The sequence below is a fragment of the Schistocerca gregaria genome, chromosome 1 (genome assembly GCF_023897955.1).
Source record: "Schistocerca gregaria isolate iqSchGreg1 chromosome 1, iqSchGreg1.2, whole genome shotgun sequence".
Taxonomy (NCBI): Eukaryota; Metazoa; Arthropoda; class Insecta; order Orthoptera; family Acrididae; genus Schistocerca; species Schistocerca gregaria.
The window spans coordinates 470844029-470866217 of record NC_064920.1 but is presented as its reverse complement, the minus strand read 5'-3'; the positions used below and the strand labels follow the sequence as shown (position 1 = coordinate 470866217).

The following is a 22189-nucleotide window of genomic DNA, read 5'->3' as shown; positions in this document are numbered from 1 at the left end:
TCGCGCTTCGCTTTCAATTAGCAGACAGTAAATTCCTGCGGCAAGTGGGCCAGCCATGGCGCCGCCAAGGCGCCTGCCAGTCTCTCTCTCTCTCTCTCTCTCTCTCTCTCTCTCTCTCTCTCTCTCTCTCTCTCTCTCTCTCTGTGTGTGTGTCTGTGTGGCGGGGGGCGGAGCGCGCGCGCACTGGCGAAAGGCCGCCATCGCTCGCTGTTACCACAGGCGTGTCGATTTACAACTAACTCAACGCCGATTCATTGGGGCATTAACTGAATGGAAGGCGACGTCACAGTCAAGTTGCTGGACACGTGAAAGATAGCTCATGTTATCCCAATTCAGAAGCCTGGGAAAGATCATTCCCAGCCATCATCTATCGCCCGATAAGCTTATTGCCTACTATGGGAAAAGAACTGGAGCGAAGCTCCTTTAACAACGTCACTGCTCAACTGAAACAATACATCATCATACGCCAAGAGTAGTTTAGGCTGCAGGCCAAGTTGACTGCGGCATTTCAGCTCATTCGGATCAGTGAATTTATCTAGTACAATTTTAAAAGATCGTCGTGGATACAGAAAAAGCTTATGTCGAGTTTGGAGCCTTAACCTGCTGGAGAAGCTTCTTACAAATACACCAATTCAGGACGTATGTGAAGATTTTGGATAGGTTCCGCTTCCTACACGACCGACAACTCTTCCTTAACCTTGAACGGAAGACGTGCGGCACGAAACTTCCCATCGCTGGCATCCGTCAGGGCTCTGGCTTGTTGCCGCTATTGTTTAATATTTATATTAACGACGTGCAATTGGAACACAACACGTCCACGAGTCTTTAGTCCGATGACGCTGCTTTCTTAATCACGAGTCCCATTATACTGCAGCTGACTGCGTGCATGCAGAGACAACTGAACTGACTTTAAACAAAACTGCAGCAGTCATTTACGAAGAAATTACCAATACTGGTCGTGAACTTTATGATCAAAGAAGACAAGACACCCTGGAAGACTCACTAAGTACCTCTGTGTATGGCTCGGCAAAGGACTTATCTTCCAAACAAACATTAAGAAGAAAAAGATACGACATTAAAAATATTAACTGTCCTGATGATTCTCTTTCTCGGCAAAAATCTCAACACGGAAACGAAGCTAAAACTATTCAACGCGACAGTACAGCTTACCCTCCCATAAGGCAGGGCAGCAAATGGGGACGACCGACAACACTAATATTAAAATACTTCAGACTCATCAGAACTAAATGTCTTAGATCTCCCATAGTAGACAAATACACAACTGATGAACAGGACCCTCACGAAAAATACCTTAGCGATAAGATACGCAACCACAGAACTACCACATTCCGATGGTTAGACAATTTAGGATATGTTGTTCGGCAGCTGGAACACTTTAGGCACCACCAAACCACGTCCTTGGCATAGATCCTACATTTATCAACAAAATTTAAAGAACCGGCTTTAAACAGTTATTCTCTAGGAATATACTGCAATCCCCTACGTTGTTGTTGTCTTCAGTCCTGAGACTGGTTTGATGCAGCTCTCCATGCTACTCTATCCTGTAGAAACTTCATCTCCCAGTACCTACTGCAACCTACATCCTTCTGAATCTGCCAAGTGTATTCATCTCTTGGTCTCCCTCTACGATTTTTACCCTCCACGCTGCCCTCCAATGCTAAATTGGTGATCCCTTTATGTCTCAGAACATGTCCTACCAACCTATCCCTTCTTCTGATCAAGTTGTGCCACAAACTTCTCTTCTCCACAATCCTATTCAATACTTCCTCATTAGTTATGTGATCTACCCATCTAACCTTCAGCATTCTTCTGTAGCACCACATTTCGAAAGCTTCTATTCTCTTCTTGTCCAAACTATTTATCGTCCATGTTCCACTTCCATTCATGGCTATACTCCATACAAATACTTTCAGAAATGTCTTCCTGACACTTAAATCTATACCCGATGTTAACAAATTTCTCTTCTTCAGAAACGCATTCGTTGCCATTGCCAGTCTACATTTTATATTCTCTCTACTTTGACCATCATCAGTTATTTTGCTCCCCAAATAGCGAAACTCCTTTACGACATTAAGTGTTTCATTTCCTAATCTAATTCCCTCAGCAGCACCCGACTTAATTCGACTACATTCCATTACCCTCGTTTTGCTTTTGTTGATGTTCATCTTATATCATCCTTTCAAGACACTGTCCATTCCGTTCAACTGCTCTTCGAAGTCCTTTGCTGTCTCTGACAGAATTACAATGTCATCGGCGAACCTCAAAGTTTTTATTTCTTCTCCATGGACTTTAATGCCTAGTCCGAATTTTTCTTTTGTTTCCTTTACTGCTTGCTCAATATACAGATTGAATAACATCGGGGAGAGGCTACAACCCTGTCTCACTCCCTTCCCAACCACTGCTTCCCTTTCATGTCTCTTGACTCAACTGCCATCTGGTTTCTGTACAAATTGTAAATAGCCTTTCGCTCCCTGTATTTTACCCCTGCCACCTTTAGAATTTGAAAGAGTATTCCAGTCAACATTGTCAAAAGCTTTCTCTAAGTCTATAAATGCTAGAAACGTAGGTTTGCCTTTCTTTAAACTTTCTTCTAAGAGAAGTCGTAATGTCAGTATTGCCTCACGTGTTCCAGTATTTCTACGGACTCCAAACTGATCTTCCCCGAGGTCGGCTTCTTCCAGTTTTTCCATTCGTCTGTAAAGAATTCCAGTTAGTATTTTGCAGCTGTGGCTTATTAAACTGATTGTTCGGTAATTTTCACGTCTGTCAACACCTGCTTTCTTTGGGATTGGAATTATTATATTCTTCTTGAAGTCTGAGGGTATTTCGCCTGTTTCATTCATCTTGCTCACCAGATGGTACAGTTTTGTCAGGACTGGCTCTCCCAAGGCCGTCAGTAGTTCTAATGGAATGTTGTCTACTTCGGGGGCCTTGTTTCGACTCAGGTCTTTCAGTGCTCTGTCAAACTCTTCATGCAATATCATATCTCCCATTTCATCTTCGTCTACATCCTCTTCCATTTCCATAATATTGTCCTCAAGTACATCGCCCTTGTATAGACCCTCTATATACTCCTTTCCACTTTCTGCTTTCCCTTCTTTGCTTAGAACTGGGTTTCCATCTGAGCTCTTGATATTCATACAAGTGGTTCTCTTTTCTCCAAAGGTCTCTAATTTTCCTGTAGGCAGTATCTATCTTAGCACTCGTCAGATAAGCCTCTACATCCATACATTTGTGCTCTAGCCATCCCTGCTTAGCCATTTTGCACTTCCTGTCGATCTCATTTTTGAGACGTTTGTATTCCTTTTTGCCTGCTTCATTTACTGCATTTTTATATTTTCTCCTTTCATCAATTAAATTCAATATTTCTTCTGTTATTCAAGGATTTCTACTAGCCCTCGTCTTTTTACCTACTTGATCCTCTGCTGCCTTCACTACTTCATCCCTCAAAGCTACCTACTCATCTTCTACTGTATTTCTTTCCCCCGTTTTTATCAGTTGTTCCCTTATGCTCTCCCTAAAACACTGTACAACCTCTGGTTCTTTCAGTTTATCCAGGTCCCATCTCCTTTAATTCCCACCTTTTGCAGTTTCTTCAGTTTTAAGCTACAGTTCATAACCAATAGATTGTGGTCAGAGTCCACATCTGCCCCTGGAAATGTCTTACAACTTAAAACCTGGTTCCTAAATCTCTGTCTTACCATTATATTATCTATCTGATACCTGTTAGTATCTCCAGGCTTCTTCCATGTATACAGCCTTCTTTTTTGATTCTGAAACCAAGTGTTAGCTATGATTAAGTTGTGCTCTGTGCAAAATTCTACCAGGAAGCTTCCTCTTTCATTTCTTTGGCCCAGTCCATGTTCACCTACTACGTTTCCTTCTCTCCCTTTTCCTACTACCGAATTCCAGTCACCCATGACTATTAAATTTTCGTCTCCCTTCACTATCTCAATAATTTCTTTTATTTGATCATACATTTCTTCAATTTCTTCGTCATCTGCAGAGCTAGTTGGCATATAAACTTTTACTACTGTAGTAGGTGTGGGCTTCGTATCTATCTTGGCCACAATAATGCATTCACTATGCTGTTTGTAGTAGCTTATATGCATTCGTATTTTCCTATTCATTATTAAACCTACTCCTGCATTACCCCTATTTGATTTTGTGTTTATAACCCTGTAGTCACCTGACCAGAAGTCTTGTTCCTCCTGCCACCCAACTTCACTAATTCCCACTATATCTAACTTTAACCGATTTCCCTTTTTAAATTTTCTAACCTATCTGCCCGATTAAGGGATCTGGACATTCCATGCTCCGATCCGTAGAACGCCAGTTTTCTTTCTCCTGATAACGACATCCTCTTGAGTAGTCCCCGCCCGGAGATCTGAATGGGTGACTATTTTACCTCCGGAATATTTTACACAAGAGGACGCCATCATTTAATCATACAGTAAAGCTGCATGCCCTTGGGAAAAATTACGGCCATAGTTTCACCTTGCTTTCAGCCGTACGCACTACCAGCACAGCAAGGCCGTTTTGGTTATTGTTAAAAGACCAGATCAGTCAATTATCCAGACTGTTGCCCCTGCAACTACTGAAAAGGCTGCTGCCCCTCTTCAGGAACCACACATTTGTCTGGCCTCTCAACAGATACCCCTCCGTTGTGGTTGCACCTGTGGTACGGCTATCTGTATCACTGAGGCACGCAAGCCTCCCCACCAACGACAAGGTCCATGGTTCATGGGGGGGATCCCCTACGTATCACACACAAAAGGGATCATGGGGATAACATTAGAATAATTACTGCACACACAGAGGCATTTAAACAAACAAATTTCCTTCACTCCACATGTGAATGGAACAGAAAGAAACACTAATAACTGGTAGTGGGCTGTACCCTCTGCCATCCTCCTCACAGTGGCTTGCAGAGTATAGATGTAGAGGTGTATCATTAAACCAATGGCGAAAGTACATGAAGGCTTGAATTGGTTCCTAATCCATTCTATTCAATAAACTTAACTGCGAGTGAGTTCTTCCTAGAAACTTTGGCATGCTGGGAAGAAATTTTTATCAAATGAGGAAGTGACAGTTTGTTAAATTTTTGCAGGGTCTGGCACAACCTATTTTTCCGATGGGATGTAGAACCTGAAAGATCGCTGGTCTATATGTATAACCCTCAAAAGACAGTATGTCGAGAAGAAAGGTGAGTCGTTAATGAAACAAACATTTGTCTTTTGTTTATTTACCAAACTTATCTGTTCATCCTTGCAAATACAAACTTAAACAATATTTATAAAGCAATGCATACGGCTTTTTTACCTTAGTGATCATTTTCTTTTCTTTCTTGTTACCACATGACATCCAAAACTGATTCTCTCATTCATTATATATGCACACTGCAGGCTTTTTCTCTGCCACTTTATAGTAAATCTGAAATCATTCTTCACTTGCAGATGAACACTCAATGGAAAAAAATATTTAAATCCATACAGAGAAGAGCAGTGTGACATGAGAACGATGCGAAACAGAATAAAGACCAAGATGACAAGAGCGGGAAATTGTGAGTGCAGCAAAATCAGATTAACATTTGATGTTATAAAACAACAGTGTTGTCGCTGTACCTCTACCCCCCTCTCCCCCCCAGACCTAAACGTGAACTTTAACATTAAAAGGTTCTTCCCGAAAGACCTGAATGTTGCTGTCCCTTCCGTTGATGCCCTGTGTGAGCACTGCCATCTAAAATGCCCTTCACGTGTTAGACATTTCATTCCGTCGAGTGTAAATTTAATTTAGAGCGGTTGTCATATCAACTGCCCATATCTACACCTGTATTTAGATGATGGGCATAGTGAAGAAACTATCATACTTCTTGAACATGTCGTCTGAAATTTACAGAAAAAGCTGGAGCTTAGATCGCAGCACACTAGGGATACAACAGCATCTTAAACAGAAATGTTTGACAATTTACGGCAAATCACTACCGCCATTAGCGCCCACGAAATATGCAATGTGAACCCTAAGGCCAACGAAAAATTTCGGAGGCTATTCACGGAGAATTTATATATACCTTTGTTAATGTGAAAATGTATTCAAAACTAAGAAAAACTCTTCAACATGCAGTAACTGTAACATGGATGGATGCTGTTTCTCAGTGTAGGCACTTATGTACAGATGTAAACTTATTGTGATGTGGTTGCCGTGGGACTACAGCAAAGGCTCAGCATGGCAGCATCGTGGAGCTCCTCCATAGCATTCAGTCGACCCCTACACACTGTGGCCAACAACAACTCTTCAACAGTACAACTAGCAATACTGCTGTGAATAAATTAATGCTACCAGAAAAGCTAAACACAGGGCCAAGAGTAAAGTGGCCATTACCGTTAACAGGGTTGAAGGAGAACAGTTTACTGCCAAACACGACACAGTGTTAACTGTCGACATATGCACCATTGTGCAGATATTTCCAGTGCTACAGACATAAATAGGAGAAAAATCAAATAAAATGCAATTTGGCTTGTTGGAAAGACCTTAGTTTGATCTCAAAATAAATCCATGCACAAATAGGTGGAAAGAGCCATTATTATTCTATCATAAAACTGAAGATCTATCATTCCAAGTATTAAGTGGTAGGGTGCACAAAAAGAATATACACAGAGATTCATCAGAAGAATCCTTGGGAAATGCAAGTCTTCATGGAAGAGATGGCTTATGAAACCACATACAATTGATTTTTTAGTTTTGCCCAGTATGTTTTCTAGTACGAGTCCTGTGGAAATGTTCACTTTCACCATGAGAGAGAGAGAGAGAGAGAGAGAGAGAGAGAGAGAGAGAGAGAGAGAGAGAGAGAGAGAGAGAGAGAGAGAGAGAGGGGGGGGGGGGGGGGTGGAGGAGGTTGCAAAAAATGCGGCGCATTTTGTTGTGTGTTTGTTAACAAGTGCAAAAGTGTCACGGAGATGCTAGTGATATTTTGGTGGCAGACGTCACAAGAGAGGTGTGCATCACAGAAGTTTACTACTAAAATACCGACAAAGTATGGTACATGAAGGATCAGGAGACACATTACTTCCACATAAATTTCGCCAAGTGACCACAAAGACGAGGAAGAGAAAGACCAAAGCATATTAACAGTAGTTCTTCCCTGCACCCCATTGCGAGCACAACAAAAATGAGGAAGAATGGTAGTAGCACCTCATGTAGATCTCGCCATATACCGTAACATGGTTTCGGGGGTATAAATGTAAGTGTAAGGAATAACAATAAAGCAAATACTCTTCCACAATACCAAAATCGTTGGTTGTGTTCAGCAGGTCTCCTGCTTACTAGGTAGATTCATCAGTCGCGGACACCACCTTGGCACTGTGGCAGGACACAATTGCATGGACTACCCGAGCACGTCCCCTCTCCCACCAATCAGTCTAAATTCCCACAGTATCTGTTCTTTTGGACACGCCTACAGGCTGCTGAAAGTTTGGCAGCAATGCTATTTTCTCTCTGAAGTGGGCCAAGAACTCCATTTCTTAGAAGGAAGTAGATCTGAAAGAATCTGTTACTCACTGCTGATGGTCAGAATGACATTCATGGATTCAAATCAGGAGACCTCACTGTCTCGTCAACGTGGGAAATATCTTCACCTGCGAGAAATCCCTTCACCACCAAACAGATTCAGACAGGCACTATCTTTCAGGAAGTGAAAGGCTTTGTAAGTTTCATGCCTTAAAAGTTGATCATGTGGTATTGCTGCATTAGCTCTGTGTCTGGACAGTAACGGAATTGCTCGGAACACCCATGTATATGTTAAATTCTGAACACCCACCCAACATAATGTCTGCCACATGGGAAGACACGTTATGCTGCCAGGGGTTCCAAACTGTGTTGTGGCTCCCAGCAGCATCCGGCCTAATGGTACTCCATACACGGGGCGACTCAAGAGCAACTTACTGCCAACATGATTTCGTAATCAGCTGGCAGCTAATCACTTCGTGTGTAGTCAACCAGGCTCCACACACAGTACGACTGCACAGAGACTCCCTCGTCAATCGCTTGCAATGTGTTGCCAACCAGTTGTCAGTGACTGTGCCCGTGTTATCAAGTGACCTGTGTTGTAAAGTGTCCTCGAACATGGCTCTGTATTGCTTTAATTTGAAGGTGAATGCGTAGTTTGTTAACATTAGCTTTGTACAGGATGTCGGGAGCAACCCATTTCCTACAACAACAAGCATCCAGATTACTGCAGGAGAGACTTGGCAGGGAAAGCGGGGTGTGAAGTAGGGAAAGAATTTTCTTTTACTTGGGTCGTATACTGCACATATATTGTTTAAAATACAATTACCGGTCTATCAATGGAAGCAAATGCACAAAAAAAAAATGAACTACGTGCGAAGAGGCCCATTGTACCACCCGCCACAATGTAATCCTCTGCCAACAGGCGTCGAGATGGAGGGGCATATGGTCAACACACAGTTCTCCCGGCCATTGTCAGGTTTCGTGACTGGAGCTGCTACTTCCCAATCAAGTATCTCTTCAGTTGGGCTCACAAGGGATGAACGCAGCCTGCTTGCCAACAGTGCTAGGCAGACCAGATGATCACCAATCTAAGTGCTAACCCAGCCCGACAGCATTTAACTTCGGTGATCTGATGGCAACCCATGTCACCACTGCAGCAAGGCCGTTGGCTCTTGTGAAATTACATTGTCAAATGGAAACAAACAGTGAAAGGCCACGAATCTCCGATACCTGTAAACACAGTGGCATACATATGCAAATTATTTAATGAGCATGAACCACCACCACATTTCCGTATATGTAACTCAAGATATATGGGTTTCTAAATTAAAAATGATGTGTTTCAGTGCTAAAAATCAGCTGCACAAAATCACTGTTAAGATGATTAGTCATTCTGTAAAAAGTTACAAATTTCTAATCCGTTTGTTACACATCCTTGGCTGTTACGTACATTCTACAGTTTATATTTCTTCAGATATTTGGTTGAATCCGTAAGTTTCTTCATTTTCTTGTTCCTGTGTAATACTAGTAGAGAACCACATCTTCCTCTGAGCTTGAATCTGTGATCAACAAGCCGAGTAACCAAGAGATGTCAGAGTTTGACAGAATACTCCCTCTCCTCCACCCTCGCACACGGCATCTTGCACTTTCTCATTTCTGAGTTGCCCTATGTGCAGAACTACGTTACCAGCTAGCCGGCAGCCAGTTACTGATGTATACCACCCGCCCAGCTGCTCTGGATATTTTACCATATCTATTACAAAAAGCGGGTCAGCTTCCCAGCAACTGACAAGTGCGTCTTTGTCAGGAAACACTAAGCGATTTAATACTCCCTACCAATTAGTCAAAATACTCTGCAGTAATGGGGATTTCGCTGTTCTGTTTAACAAAGCTACAGATTACCACAGTTATGCACATTTAATTACTTATGTGCAGTTTATTCAAGACAAATTTCATGAAGATCTTTTCTAAAGCAAAATAACTCTTGGAACAGAAGCAACAGACCTCTCTGAAACACAGCATTCTGTTGTTGATGAAAATAACCATGGTGAAAATTGTACACACGTGTACAGAGGGAGGTCTTAGAGGGCTGTCAGCTAAGCCGGACTGCAAGCTTCAATTCGTAAGAAGTCTTCTCATCCTATCTGGACACACTGCCTTATTCACTAAGAAGTTCTGGCATCAAAAAGCAGGAGCCCTGAAGTCCTTCATGAGGTTATTCTATCAATGATCCAAGTAGCAAGCAAACTTCATTGAAAGTCTGCCATCAAGACGAGGTGTTTTCAACAAATCTGGGCACATTTCCCTGATTTATCAAAGTAACTCCAGCTGGCTCTCATGTAGGAACAGCTTGAAAAGTGTTTATGAACTCAGGAATAAACTTTTCCTCTTCCCTTGTTCAAGACAACATTTGAATTTCGGGAAGTTCGTCGATAGTAAATGTACTTAAGCCTGCATGTCTTTGTGGCATCTTTGAAAAACTCAATTCACTGAATGCATCCCTCCAATGTACACAGACCAATATTTTGCAATTGTCAGACAAAATTTCAACCTTCAGAAACCACTATAGCACAAGAAAAAGATGGATGATAAAGTGCATTACATTTTCCCTGCTCTTCAAGTGGCTTTAGAAGAGTGAAGAATTCAAGCCTGTGTTTGGAGATAATTTAACTCAATGGTAACTTCCTGAAGTAGGTAATTTCTAGAAAGAAGCTGATCAATACAACATCATCAAAGGTCTTTTCTGTACAGATCTTCCATATTACTTACCACTGAACAATGAGAGCAATTTAAAAACACTTTTCCTCAGAGCCAATTTGAAATCCAAGAAGGTTTCATCATCACTGTAAGTTTTGGATTTTGATGTAACATCTGTATCCACAAGTCACCAGGAGCTTTGATACCTTTTGCAACATCTTACTTCTGTGATGTACGTTTTCCTACAATGGCTGTCAAACACAAAAGATCACAAATGGAGATATGAGCTGCTATTTCCAAACTTGTGCAGAGATTTCGAGAACTGATGAAGCAAACTCATCCTTCCCACTTATTTCTTCACAGGAATAAGATTTAGTAACATTAAAGGTTGATTAAAATGTGTTAACAGTTAAACAAATCATCTTTTCCTAGCCTCATTCCATATCTTCAGGGGCTGGCATGTTACTTCAGATTTGGCATTATTAATAGCAGAGGGTGCCGATTGCCCTTCCTTGCACTAACTCCCCCCCCCCCCCTCCCCCTGGGAAGGAGTTTGTTTACCCCATATATCTGAATCTGTTATTCTCAAGGACGAGTACATTTTCTGAATGTTTGCAAATTTTACAGCTAAGGCTTGATATGGGTACCAACCTGGTATGCACCTAGTCCAATGAAGGAAAGCGCATAAAATACCACATCAAGGCTCGCTGGCTCACTGGCCCTTGTCAAGCTACCACGATATTTAATCCATATCCCAGAAGCACGCGTAACTTGCTCAACTACCAGGGCAGGTTTCACAGCAAAGAAATAACTACTTTTAGTGCGGGAGGAGCCCTGTTGCTTATGTTCCGGTCAAGGAGTTTGATCCAAGGGGGTTTGAAACCCACAGGCATAAGCTGTATTCCTGTCATGGTTTCTTGCATGTCTGGTGACATTTTTATTTTGATGCACTAATAGACTGTAGACTAAGGGGTATGTGTTTGGACTGTAGGTACCTGGCTACCCTCATGGGTCAATTTATTGCAGCCCACTTATTAAGAATGTGCAGTCATCCTGTTTTGTATGGTTCCACCTGCTTCTGTATGCTCTGGTACTCAGACAGATTGACTGAGCTTTTTTTGGCATTCCCAGATTCGCTCATCCACGTCCTTTTAAGTGCTGCGTGCCATAAAGTAATAAAGTATCTGCGGCAAGGAATGATTCTGCTATCAGATAATGTGTTTTGTTCATCGAAGTTGCTTTGTCATCCAGAGTGTCAGTCCCTGAAGGATTTGCCCCATTAAGGGGCAACACGAGATCCACAAAGTTCTCGGGAACTGAGCTTGCTTATCAGTTTTCACTTCTCAGCTCTTTAATGTGCCGAACAAAACCAGACTAAAGTACTCTGCATTATCTTTGTTTCCATTTTGTGTTGCTGCCTCTTTCTATAAGAATCTGAGCAACTTCACCGACTTTTTCATTTGTTGTGGAATATAGTACACTGCACTGAAAGATGTATTTAAAAAATTGCAATAGCAACCACATACAATTAAGCTCTGAAATGTTCTAACAACTTTCAAAAATGGTTACAAAAATAATTAAGTCTGATGGGGTTATTAGTATCGAAAATAGCAACAATATTTATAGGCATGCCCAAAATGGGTAGTGACACCAGGGGATGCCACTGCAGTTGGGTTGGTGTCTCCCACCATGTGATATGTCATCACGGTAATATCATCAGTCACTATACTATCCCTGCACCATACAAACTTACAAAACGTTGTAGGCATGACAGCCGGTGGCAACACTACGACCTGAACTTCCAACATTACGCCACTTACCCATTAACAATGAGATGCCTGACGTTTGCTGCTGGAACTTCTTATGTTGCTCAAGTGCACAGACCTCTTCTCTCTTACCGTGTTAGTGGCCTCTCATTGTGTGGTGCGCCCACAATAATTTCACTTTCAAGTCTTGTGTTGCTACAAATTCTGTACTACATATTTTAATGTGTGACACTGCTGAAAACATCCTCCGTATTCATCAGTATGCTAGTGTCAACCAGGGCCAGATATTAATTCAATGTATCATTTTCATGTGGGAACAGGTTCTGATGGAAATAGCTTGTAAAATTTGATGTGTAATCCCACAATGATAACCAGATTAAAATTGCAAGAGATTTCTACACATCTCTGAATGGTCAGAAACAGTATCAATCATACTTGTTGAACATATAACTAACTACCTGGTCAAAAATGCTGCTATTAAAGGTCAAGGAGGCAGCAGGATGGGGGTGCTACTACCTTCATCAAAAGTGACTCATATTAATGTCAAATCCATAGATTGCAGGGTCAATAGCCCAACTGATGTTATGCCTGATGACATTTATCTGAAAATTTAGGGACCAGAACTTTGTACAATATTCTAGAAATTGCTATAAAAACACATACATACACAAATCATCATTTATATTACATGAAGTGATAAAAAGGTATACTAATGATAAAAAACGAGTTCTCAGTTCCTTTATATTCTCATTTATGCCCTACATAGTGCATCCTAGTTTTATACTTCTCACTATTTTTACTGAAGGTGCAATCTGAGAATGGCTAAGCGATGTGGGCCAGTTTCTCGATGCCAATATGAGACATACAGAAGAACAGACAACAACAATGAACACTGAGGGCTTCATGTAAGTTCTAACTGTAATAGAGGAAGACACTTATCCTGTTTATAGGGCTACTGATTAATGACTCTTCTTCATATTACAATTGCAACCAAGAATTTGTTTTAGCAACCAACCCAAGCTTTCAGCTGCCAGTGTGAATATGTAGAAGTTCGTTTTCTTAAAAAACAATTTCATTGGCTATTATTTAATTTTTCATCATAATGATCATGCCCGCAAGATTCGTGGTTTGTTGTTACATTGTTCTTATGTCCCTATAGTGCAACTAAGACTGCATGTCAGTACATCTACTACTTCACTTTCTTTCCTGTAAAAGAAGAGCCATCACAAAGGCAGATGGTATCTAGTGCAGCAATATTTTCCTCCTATTCACTATTATTTCCAAGTTTTTTATCGATGACACCTTATTGAGGAGTTAAAGTGACCTGCTGCTGATGAAAATGAGTGTAGCTAATAACAGAATATAATGTAGGTCTGGTGTCACATATCAACATGTTGTGTGTCACAAACTGCATTCTCATTAGACAGATTCGCATATTTATACAATATGAATGTCGGTTCTCACAAATGAACGGTATTACATGTAATGTTCTACAAGGAGTGTTAATGCATTTATGCGTTATTTGAAAGCAATGATACATAGCCAAAGTCTTCCAATTTGTCAACTGCAAAGGAAGTTGTGAAAATGCAGCAGAAAAAATGCTGCTTTGATTAAAATAACTTTGTGATTGGCACATCTGTAGTGGGGAGAGGAGTTGCCAACTCATACACAACATACCACAAGATTGCGTGATAGTATTGTGCACACAAGGAAAACTTATCTGACGCAGCCAGGCCCAATCTAGTTCCATCCCACACCCTGAGGAGCCTGTATTCCCTGGAAACCCACTGCTGCTTGTGCCTGTAGAAGGCAACAGCAACCATATGGGGGGGGGGGGGGGGGGGGGGGGGCGAGAACAAGCTGCAGTAGGCTAACCCCTGTCAGTTACCACTTGACTAATGAAATGTTAATCATAAAGTTATTTTAATCAAAATATACACTTCCAGCTGGTGTCATGTCCACAACCACCTGCTCACTAATGAGTAGATATGAAACAATTTACAGTATTGTCTTTGAACAAGGTAAGACTAACCAATGAGTATACTGACTAGCCTTGCAACATACTTTCTCACAAATATTTACAGTTCAGGCTTTACGAAAAGCTACTACTTTCATGGGGAATTTCCCACGCAAAACACTGATTATTCCTGTGAAAAACTTGTGATAGCGTATCAATTCCTGGTGACCTGCACGGACTTTCTTCAAATCTTCCCCCTCTCTTCTGTTATTTTCATTTGGTAAACACTGCAGACTTAAGAACAATGGACAAGAAATGATCAAAAAGAGTTTACTAAGTGACCACCTGCCTCTGTGGACAATGAATTTTACTTTGAATGTTTCCAGGCAATCTCCAGCTGACATTAATTATGCTATGAAAAAATTAAAGAATCACATACACGCTCTTCAATTATGCCTCTACATTCTGCATTGTCAATTCTGTATAGATTTTTTTTTGAACTGTATGATAATTATGATTTTGCTGAGATGCAACTGTCATGCCCGTGTTAGCAATTTCCTCTCGCCACATAAATAATTTGCTTTCATGATGATCTCTCATCTCAAAGTGTATCTGATGTTTCAAATCCACACTAACCTATGAGGCCATTTTTATAAATGCCTTATGCCTTCATTTCATATTATTGGTCAGCACTTATTAGCCCAAAAGCCATTATGGGCTATGAAATGCTGACCAATAATATGAAATGTTTTGTTACTTTCCCAATTTAAAGAAACAAAAATCAGTTGTTCATCTTCAACATAGTTCACAACTGCATGCTGGTGATTTTCCACACTGTTACAGCACACAATGAAGCTTATAGCATCTTTCAATCTTTCAGCACAAGACAACAAGCCTTCATGTGACATTACACATACCAAATATTTTGAAGCAGCATAAGAGGATGACACTAATAGAAAATTTTAGCTTTTGCAAACTTTATACTAATTGAGTGTTGCTGTAAGACCACATATGAACGAACTGATACCTCGTTTAAATTTAAACCGGAAGTAATACTAACTAATTACAATTCCCTGCAACATTTCTGCGATTTTTATCTTTTAACTAACACAGCATTCCCTAACTTTGGCATGATGAGTACATATATGCATTAATCTTTCTTCCTTCCTTTGCATTGTTACACTAAACTTATTTCAGGCACATGCCTGAAGATGACTAAATTTGTTTGAGACCAGTAACACCCATGAGAGAAACAACTGAAAATCCTGAAGAAAATATTTGGCAACATCCGTTGTATTTAAATTCTTTCTGTGTAAGGAGAGAAGTGATATGCACACCCCCAGAGCTTATTTTAGCATAATGATTTTGAGTACTTACTCTCATCAGTCTGAGGAGCTGAGAGGATGGCACTGTGTTTTTTCTTCACTTCTTCCACATTGGCTTGTATCTTGTCTATCATCTCCCGAATCTCTTCCACCTGTAGATGGCAAAATTTGTTATTACAATATCATAAGTAAAGATATTTCCTTTTCTTGCTGAAACATAGTAACACTTATTTCCCATTAAACTGAAGCACACAACAACAAGGAGCAGCAAACCCAAAATTTTTACATCCCTCATACATTCAAGCTCAGTTTCTTCGGTGGACAGTAGAAAGTCAAGATACTTTCTTACACATTTCTTTTGTGCATCTTCATCTAAATTTTGGATTATTTTGCTTTACATTATGTTTCACAGTCATTCTCAATTTCCTTTTATCTCTCTCTCTCTCTCTCTCTCTCTCTCTCTCTCTCTCTCTCTCTCTCTCTCTCTCTCTCTCTCCCCCCCCCCCCCCCCCTTAAGAGAGAAAACAAAACCTGTGCTTGCAAAAGTAAAAATTATAACATTTAACCAATTTCATAACCAATTTACTTTGTTAAAAAAAGTAATTTTCGTAACTTCTATCACAATACAACAAAAATGTTAGCTCAAAAAACGTAAGACTTCATTTACAAATTTATAAATACGCAAAATGTGAAACATAAAATTATAATACAAGCCATACACCACACAGACAATTCCCGAAGAAAAACTTATTTTCTGAACTTTAATGAAGGTGCACCATAAATCCCCCCTGGTAGTTCCACATTAAAGATAAGAAATGTCAGGCAGTAACTAATAAGATGAAGAGACTCTAGAGCTGCTTTACAGAAGGCCAGCACACACTGTTTAGAATATCAGAACAGTTCACCATGGAAGATGAGTATCATAGCAAACCAGATACACTGCTAAGGAACTTCTTTTTCCATTTGTACAATTGCATATATACATAACTGTCATATCGTACATATGTTCCAGATTTGTGGCGATCATAAAAGTTTCCAAACGATGAAAATATTTACTTCTATTTCCTTTCAGACACCAAAATAGTGGTTTATATCTCCAACGAGTATATGTAACACAGCAATCCATAATTGCTCGTATTCTAAGACCACAACTACATCTATTCACAGATGATAAACTAATGAACACTTGAAATAGGATTAATGGCCCAAGTTATGAGATTGCAACAATAATAACTTCAACATTTTATGCCAAGAAAATAGGAGCACCCCATTCCACACCCTTTAGAAGTTTCAGTTTCCTTAGATTCTTAGAATTATTTACACAAGGGTTCTTAAGAACACCTGCCATGAGCATGCTAAGAACATACCTCACATTTCACTGCACAAATCAATTAGGGAAAAGCTTTCTAAATTCTAGGGCATATAAAGTGAAGAAACAGAGTTAGTAGCCATTCTTTGCTGGTTAGGCGCTGGTTTAGTAAAGCTTTCCTGAAGCGACACTCCCATCAATACGTAAACCTGCTGTGTCACTGACCTTAGACAAAAATGAATGAAAATCAGAAAACGAATTCATGGAAGATCGATTGTATAACCTTCTGAAGGATTCACCAGGGACCAAGCTCTGAAACAAGTTTCTGACATATGCTGAAACACCTCCATTTCCACTATCCCGATCAGTTGACTGCGCCTCCTGAAAAATTAAGCATGAGCTCATTGACAAACCATTTCTGCACCTCAGTTGCCACAAATGCTGAGTACACATGTTGAAAGTAAGAAATGGTTTTCTTTTGGCAACATAATAGATATCCTTCACAAATCATGAAACATCTAGCAATGCACTGAAGATTATTTTATCAATTTTCAGATGACCAATAATGTGGTTTGAGAAACACACACATATGTACAAGAAGTTAATTTGCAAGACACTTGAGTATGCCTGAAAAGTCCTGAGAGATGACAAACTAAATATATCAAAACATTTTAAAATCTTTGTATGACCACAACACAGTTTTGGAGTCTATGCAGATCGAAGTTTATAGTGATATAAAGTATAAAGTACTGGACCAATGATTTTTCTGATTTACGCACTGTGTGTAAATGTTTTTCATATGAAGCAGCACAGCATTACACCTAGTCAAGAACGTTACAATCAGATTACACATGAATTAGCAAAGACTTATGTTTCAGATGTGAGTGACATAAGCAAAACGTGTATTATTCACTTTGGTACACCAGTTATAGAAAGAACTTTTACTGTCAAATGCATCACTAATATTTGTTCAGAGCATACTGACTGCATTTATATGAATACACATTTGTCTGCCCAGCATGTGCCAATGGTACATGAAAATATCTTTAATAATGAAATTTAAAAAATGCAGCAACAGAAAAACAGGCTATGAAAATTATTTCTCCAGTATGGTTTTGAGTTGCCAAAATAAGTGAAAATTATAAATGGCTATCTGCATCTGCTTGGGGCTTGTTTCAGTATTTACAAAGCATACACAATATGAACAATGCACTACTCATCATATGTATAATTTTTATTCTGAAGACTGGTTTACATTTTCTGGTATCACATACTAATACTTCAGACATTTTGGTCATCTCTTCGGTATTCAAACACACTTCAATTAAGTTTCCTTCAGGTGGGCGATTCTTCACACACACTCCGCAAACCACACCACTCAAATCTTTGAAGCTGTCCAGTCAGCTGCAGATGGCGCCATAAGCAAACCCGGAAAACTTTCATAATAATGTTTATAGTTTCTATTAGGACAGGTATCTAGGGAATAACAATATTTTGAAACAAACCTGCAGCACAGAAGTTAAAGAAACATGCAATCTCAGAAACTCACAGTTACTTTCAAATTTTAAGAGTTCTAGAGTTATTACTATCTGTAATATGCAGTAATGTTCCAATCCTTACACTTAACACCAATATACACACACAAGTGCATAAAACAAAGGCCAACAAAGTAAGCAGTGAGTAAGTTTTAAAAAAATACTTCAAATCAATAAATTTTTTCAGCACTGTGTTCTGATCTTTGATTCGTATGCCAAAGTATGAGATGCAACTATCTACATTTAATCTCTCACCAATCATCCACAGCTCAACAGGCAAAAATATGACTAAAAATCTTCAAAATATTTTGAAAAAAATTAATAGTAACTATCAGTGATCAATACAGTATTTGGTCGAAAGTATCTGCATGTCTAATAGCGGAGATTAATTTGGGATGTTCCACCCTTCACCACTGTGATGCTTTTAACACTGCTTGCAGGTGTCTGAATGCATCTGCAGAAATAGCACTCTGTTCTTACTCTAGAGCTGAAACAAAGATAGTGATTTTGTCACTGTCTCAGAGATACTGGTTTATGATGTAGGTAATGTTGTCCAGGCATCTGTCAAACCCAAACACTTCCTCTAGATTGCCACAGCATATAGCATGACTCATCACTCCAAATCACTCTTTTCGTCATCCACTGTCTAACAGCATTGCTTCTACATCACTTCAAGCATTATTTAGCACTGACTACAGGAATGACTGCCATATGAGGAGCCATACGACCACTGCACCCCATCCGTTTTCATTCATTATGCACAGTCATTGTGCTAGTTGGACCGCTGGTAGCACTTTGGAACTCACGAATGATTCCTTCCCCGATTTCATGCAATTTTTTTAAAAAATTGCCCTCCACAAAGATTGTCAGCCCCCGTCAATTAGTATATGAGATCTGCCTGGTCTTTGTGGTTCTGAACTTAACACATCAGTACGGCTGCTATTGGAAGAATACTGAAAGGTAACAAATTTTCACACACAATGAGAACAAGTTTAGGCTTTATCTGCATACATAAAGTCCTAGCATCCACTAAGACAGATTTTATGTATGCCTATGAGACTCATTTGAATAATCCAGCCTCTTATATTATCAAAGCAGCAATGAAAAGGCAGATACCACACAGCTTCCTCAGGAATTTAAGTTTCTATGATCACTAACTTACAATATTCTCATCTGGCCAATCATTTTACTTTTTATTGTAGACATGTTCTATGGAATGAGTAGAACATAGCATATAACAATCAGTACACAGAATATAAATAGTAATGAGTATGACAACAACAACTATGTAATAGTACCACTAAACTTTACAAGTAGTAGTGTATTCACTATTTTTTCCTTCTCCCACTTTTGATTCAAAAACACAGCAGTATAACTGTAGGTGATGCAGTAATAACTTAAAAATTACATGAAGTCAGGAATTTATTAACAGGAAATTTTAATTCTGTTTGGATAATGGAAGCTGCATAAAACAGCTTTTATGTATTACTGCAAAAGAGCTCTTTTATAGAGTAAAACTGGTGTCATTCAATTAGTTTCTCCTATTCTTATGATCATAAATTTATCATAGACTCCATAATTTACACTGTATAAGAATGTGCAGTATTTTGACATTTCCTGGCAACTGACCTGTGCAGATACAATTCATAATCCATACGCACAGACCCACTTCTACCAGTATCCCTCTAGTTTCTTCCAAATTTCAGAAGCTCACATTCAAACTATGCTGAAATACCACTCCTGAGAGAAAAAATAATGTACAAAAATGTCATCACTTTTAACTATAGTTTTAAGTTTAGAAAATAGGAGAGGTTATTTGCAGATGAATATATGAGGATGGGTCACTAGTTGTGCTTGGATAGCTTGGTCAGTGAAGCATTACCAGTGAATCTGAGTAAGTTTCATTATGGTGCCAATTTATCCAATACAGAGCTGAGATGTCTGTGACAGCACCCATCAGGGATAAACATAGTGAAATAGTGCAGTCATGATATAAAGTAGTTTGAAATGATTATGACATGAAATTAGCTGAAATAACCAATACACAACTATGACAGCTATATTCTGAACTGCTACTATTTATGCATCAAGCAGTGACTAGGCCCTGCTGTTCATCTGCTTGGAACCTTTACAAAGCTGGATTACAGAGTCATTTTCATAGAACAATGAGATTTATTACTAGCTTGTTTAGGGACCACGAGAGTCAAAAGATACACAATAAATTCCAGTTTCTGCATAAAATCAATTATGCATCACCTTCAAACTGTGAGAGGGCATTGTAAGAAACAGTACTTCATCCCCTTGGCTTATACAGTGGTACATTTAAATAGTCTTTCCTCACTCACAATTACGGTGTACCACATAGTGTGTGCGAAGGGGGGGAGGGGGGGGGGAGAGAGAGAGAGAGAGAGAGAGAGAGAGAGAGAGAGAGAGAGAGAGAGAGAGAGAGAGAGAGAGAATACTAGCACATTAAGCATCTTCCATGACACACAGGATGGTTATTTCCAAAGTATACCTGTGGATATAATTTGCATACATATGTTTCCTCTGAGATTAAATCAGTTCCCACAGTTATTTATAGTGGGTGGAGGTGTATGTGACACCAGACTTAACATAGCATCTGAACTTCAGATACATAGCACTGCATTAAATCAAATTCACATAATACGACAGAACCATGCATCAGATTTAACTATTTAGATTTTTAGTGGGATACCCAATGTGGCAACATGTTAATTCAAGGTTTGAACTCACTGAGATCAGCAGGCAGAGTAAAATTATCAACCTGAAAGTCAGTATTAACACCACAATACTTTAGAAGGCAAGGTCCCATCGTATGTAGTGTGTCCATGTTTTCATTCAATCTCTGAATGACTTACCCAGTCATTATAGTGAGATCTAGAATTTAATGTAGACTCTCTGCCTTGGTGGAACTTTGCATTTTCACATTAACTAACTGACCTTTGTCAAACGTGAAAGAAGCAAGAAAAAGAATCCTGAGACTGACTGAGAAACAATTCTTCGACAGTTCGATATGGAATGACATCCACTGGGCTACAAATTCGGAACTGCACAACATTTATTTGTGTGATAGGGGTAACAATTTTAAAATAATAACTATATGCTACAATATTACACCTTATTTACACTAGTTAATCTTTTGGACAGACAAAAAAAGAGGCAAGTTCTTTCACATCAGATTATAATACAACATTTTAGCACGTGAAGTGCAACAGTGATGTAGAAGATTGAAGAAATCTATGCTGCATATGCTCCATCGTAATCTGACTCCCCTCCCCTGTATTGGAACAAAAATCTGGCTCCTAAAATATGTTGATGTCCTGTCACAATCATTCTTCAATGAACTATTTAATACAACAACCTTCTCATTATCACTTAGATTATAATGTATCATCACTATGTTTTTTTATATATATATTAAGTAATTCCTATAAATCTGCTTATCTCGGGCATCATGATATCCAATCCGTTTCTCTCATGTAAAGGCTCTAAGAAATGAGAAGTTTTCAAATGTAATTAACAACTTCATGTGATGTCAGAATCTCTTCACATTTAACATCAAACAATCAACTTGAGATATCAAACTACAAAAGTATTTTGACCCAAAGTTGGTCAACATTTCTCACTTATCTTTGATTCCAAGTATGTTCAACATTTTAGACCAGAGCGAATGACAGATTTATATCATTTAAAATGTAGAAATTGTTATTTTTCTGTGTGTCATGTGCAAAATATGTTAATAAATTGTTTATTTACTGTTTATTAGGTTCAAATTTTTTAAAAAGTCTTTAAAATTGTATGTTTCAGGTTAAAGCCCATGACACACCAGTACTTCCATTAAAATTACTGCAAATTTAAATTACATTTAGTTGATAGCACTTTATTGTAGTTTTGTTAATATAAAACAACAACAGCAGAAAAGAATTTTCGACATTAAATGTCAAAGCGTGAGCATGTAAGACTGCAGTAGCCAGTTCCCAATAACTAGACTTTGTTAAACATTTAATAGTTAAATTCCAAAGCAAGGCAGTGTCAGGCACATTAAGATGAAG

General features: G+C 39.2%; 1 protein-coding gene across 6 annotated transcripts in view; it reads right to left on the bottom strand.

Annotated features, from left to right (window-relative positions):
- LOC126353114 (syntaxin-1A) overlaps positions 1–22189 on the bottom strand; it is a 332123-nt gene that overhangs the window by 308596 nt on the left and 1338 nt on the right. For 3 of the 6 annotated variants that reach the window (XM_050002740.1, XM_050002738.1, XM_050002739.1), the window contains exons 3-4: positions 16807–16962; positions 15325–15424 (exon numbers count right to left, since the gene is read on the bottom strand). In XM_050002740.1, coding sequence (XP_049858697.1) covers positions 15325–15424; positions 16807–16962 — 256 coding nt within the window. The remainder of the gene's footprint in view (positions 1–15324; positions 15425–16806; positions 16963–22189) is intronic. The other 3 variants (XM_050002741.1, XM_050002743.1, XM_050002742.1) reach the window with 1 other exon arrangement.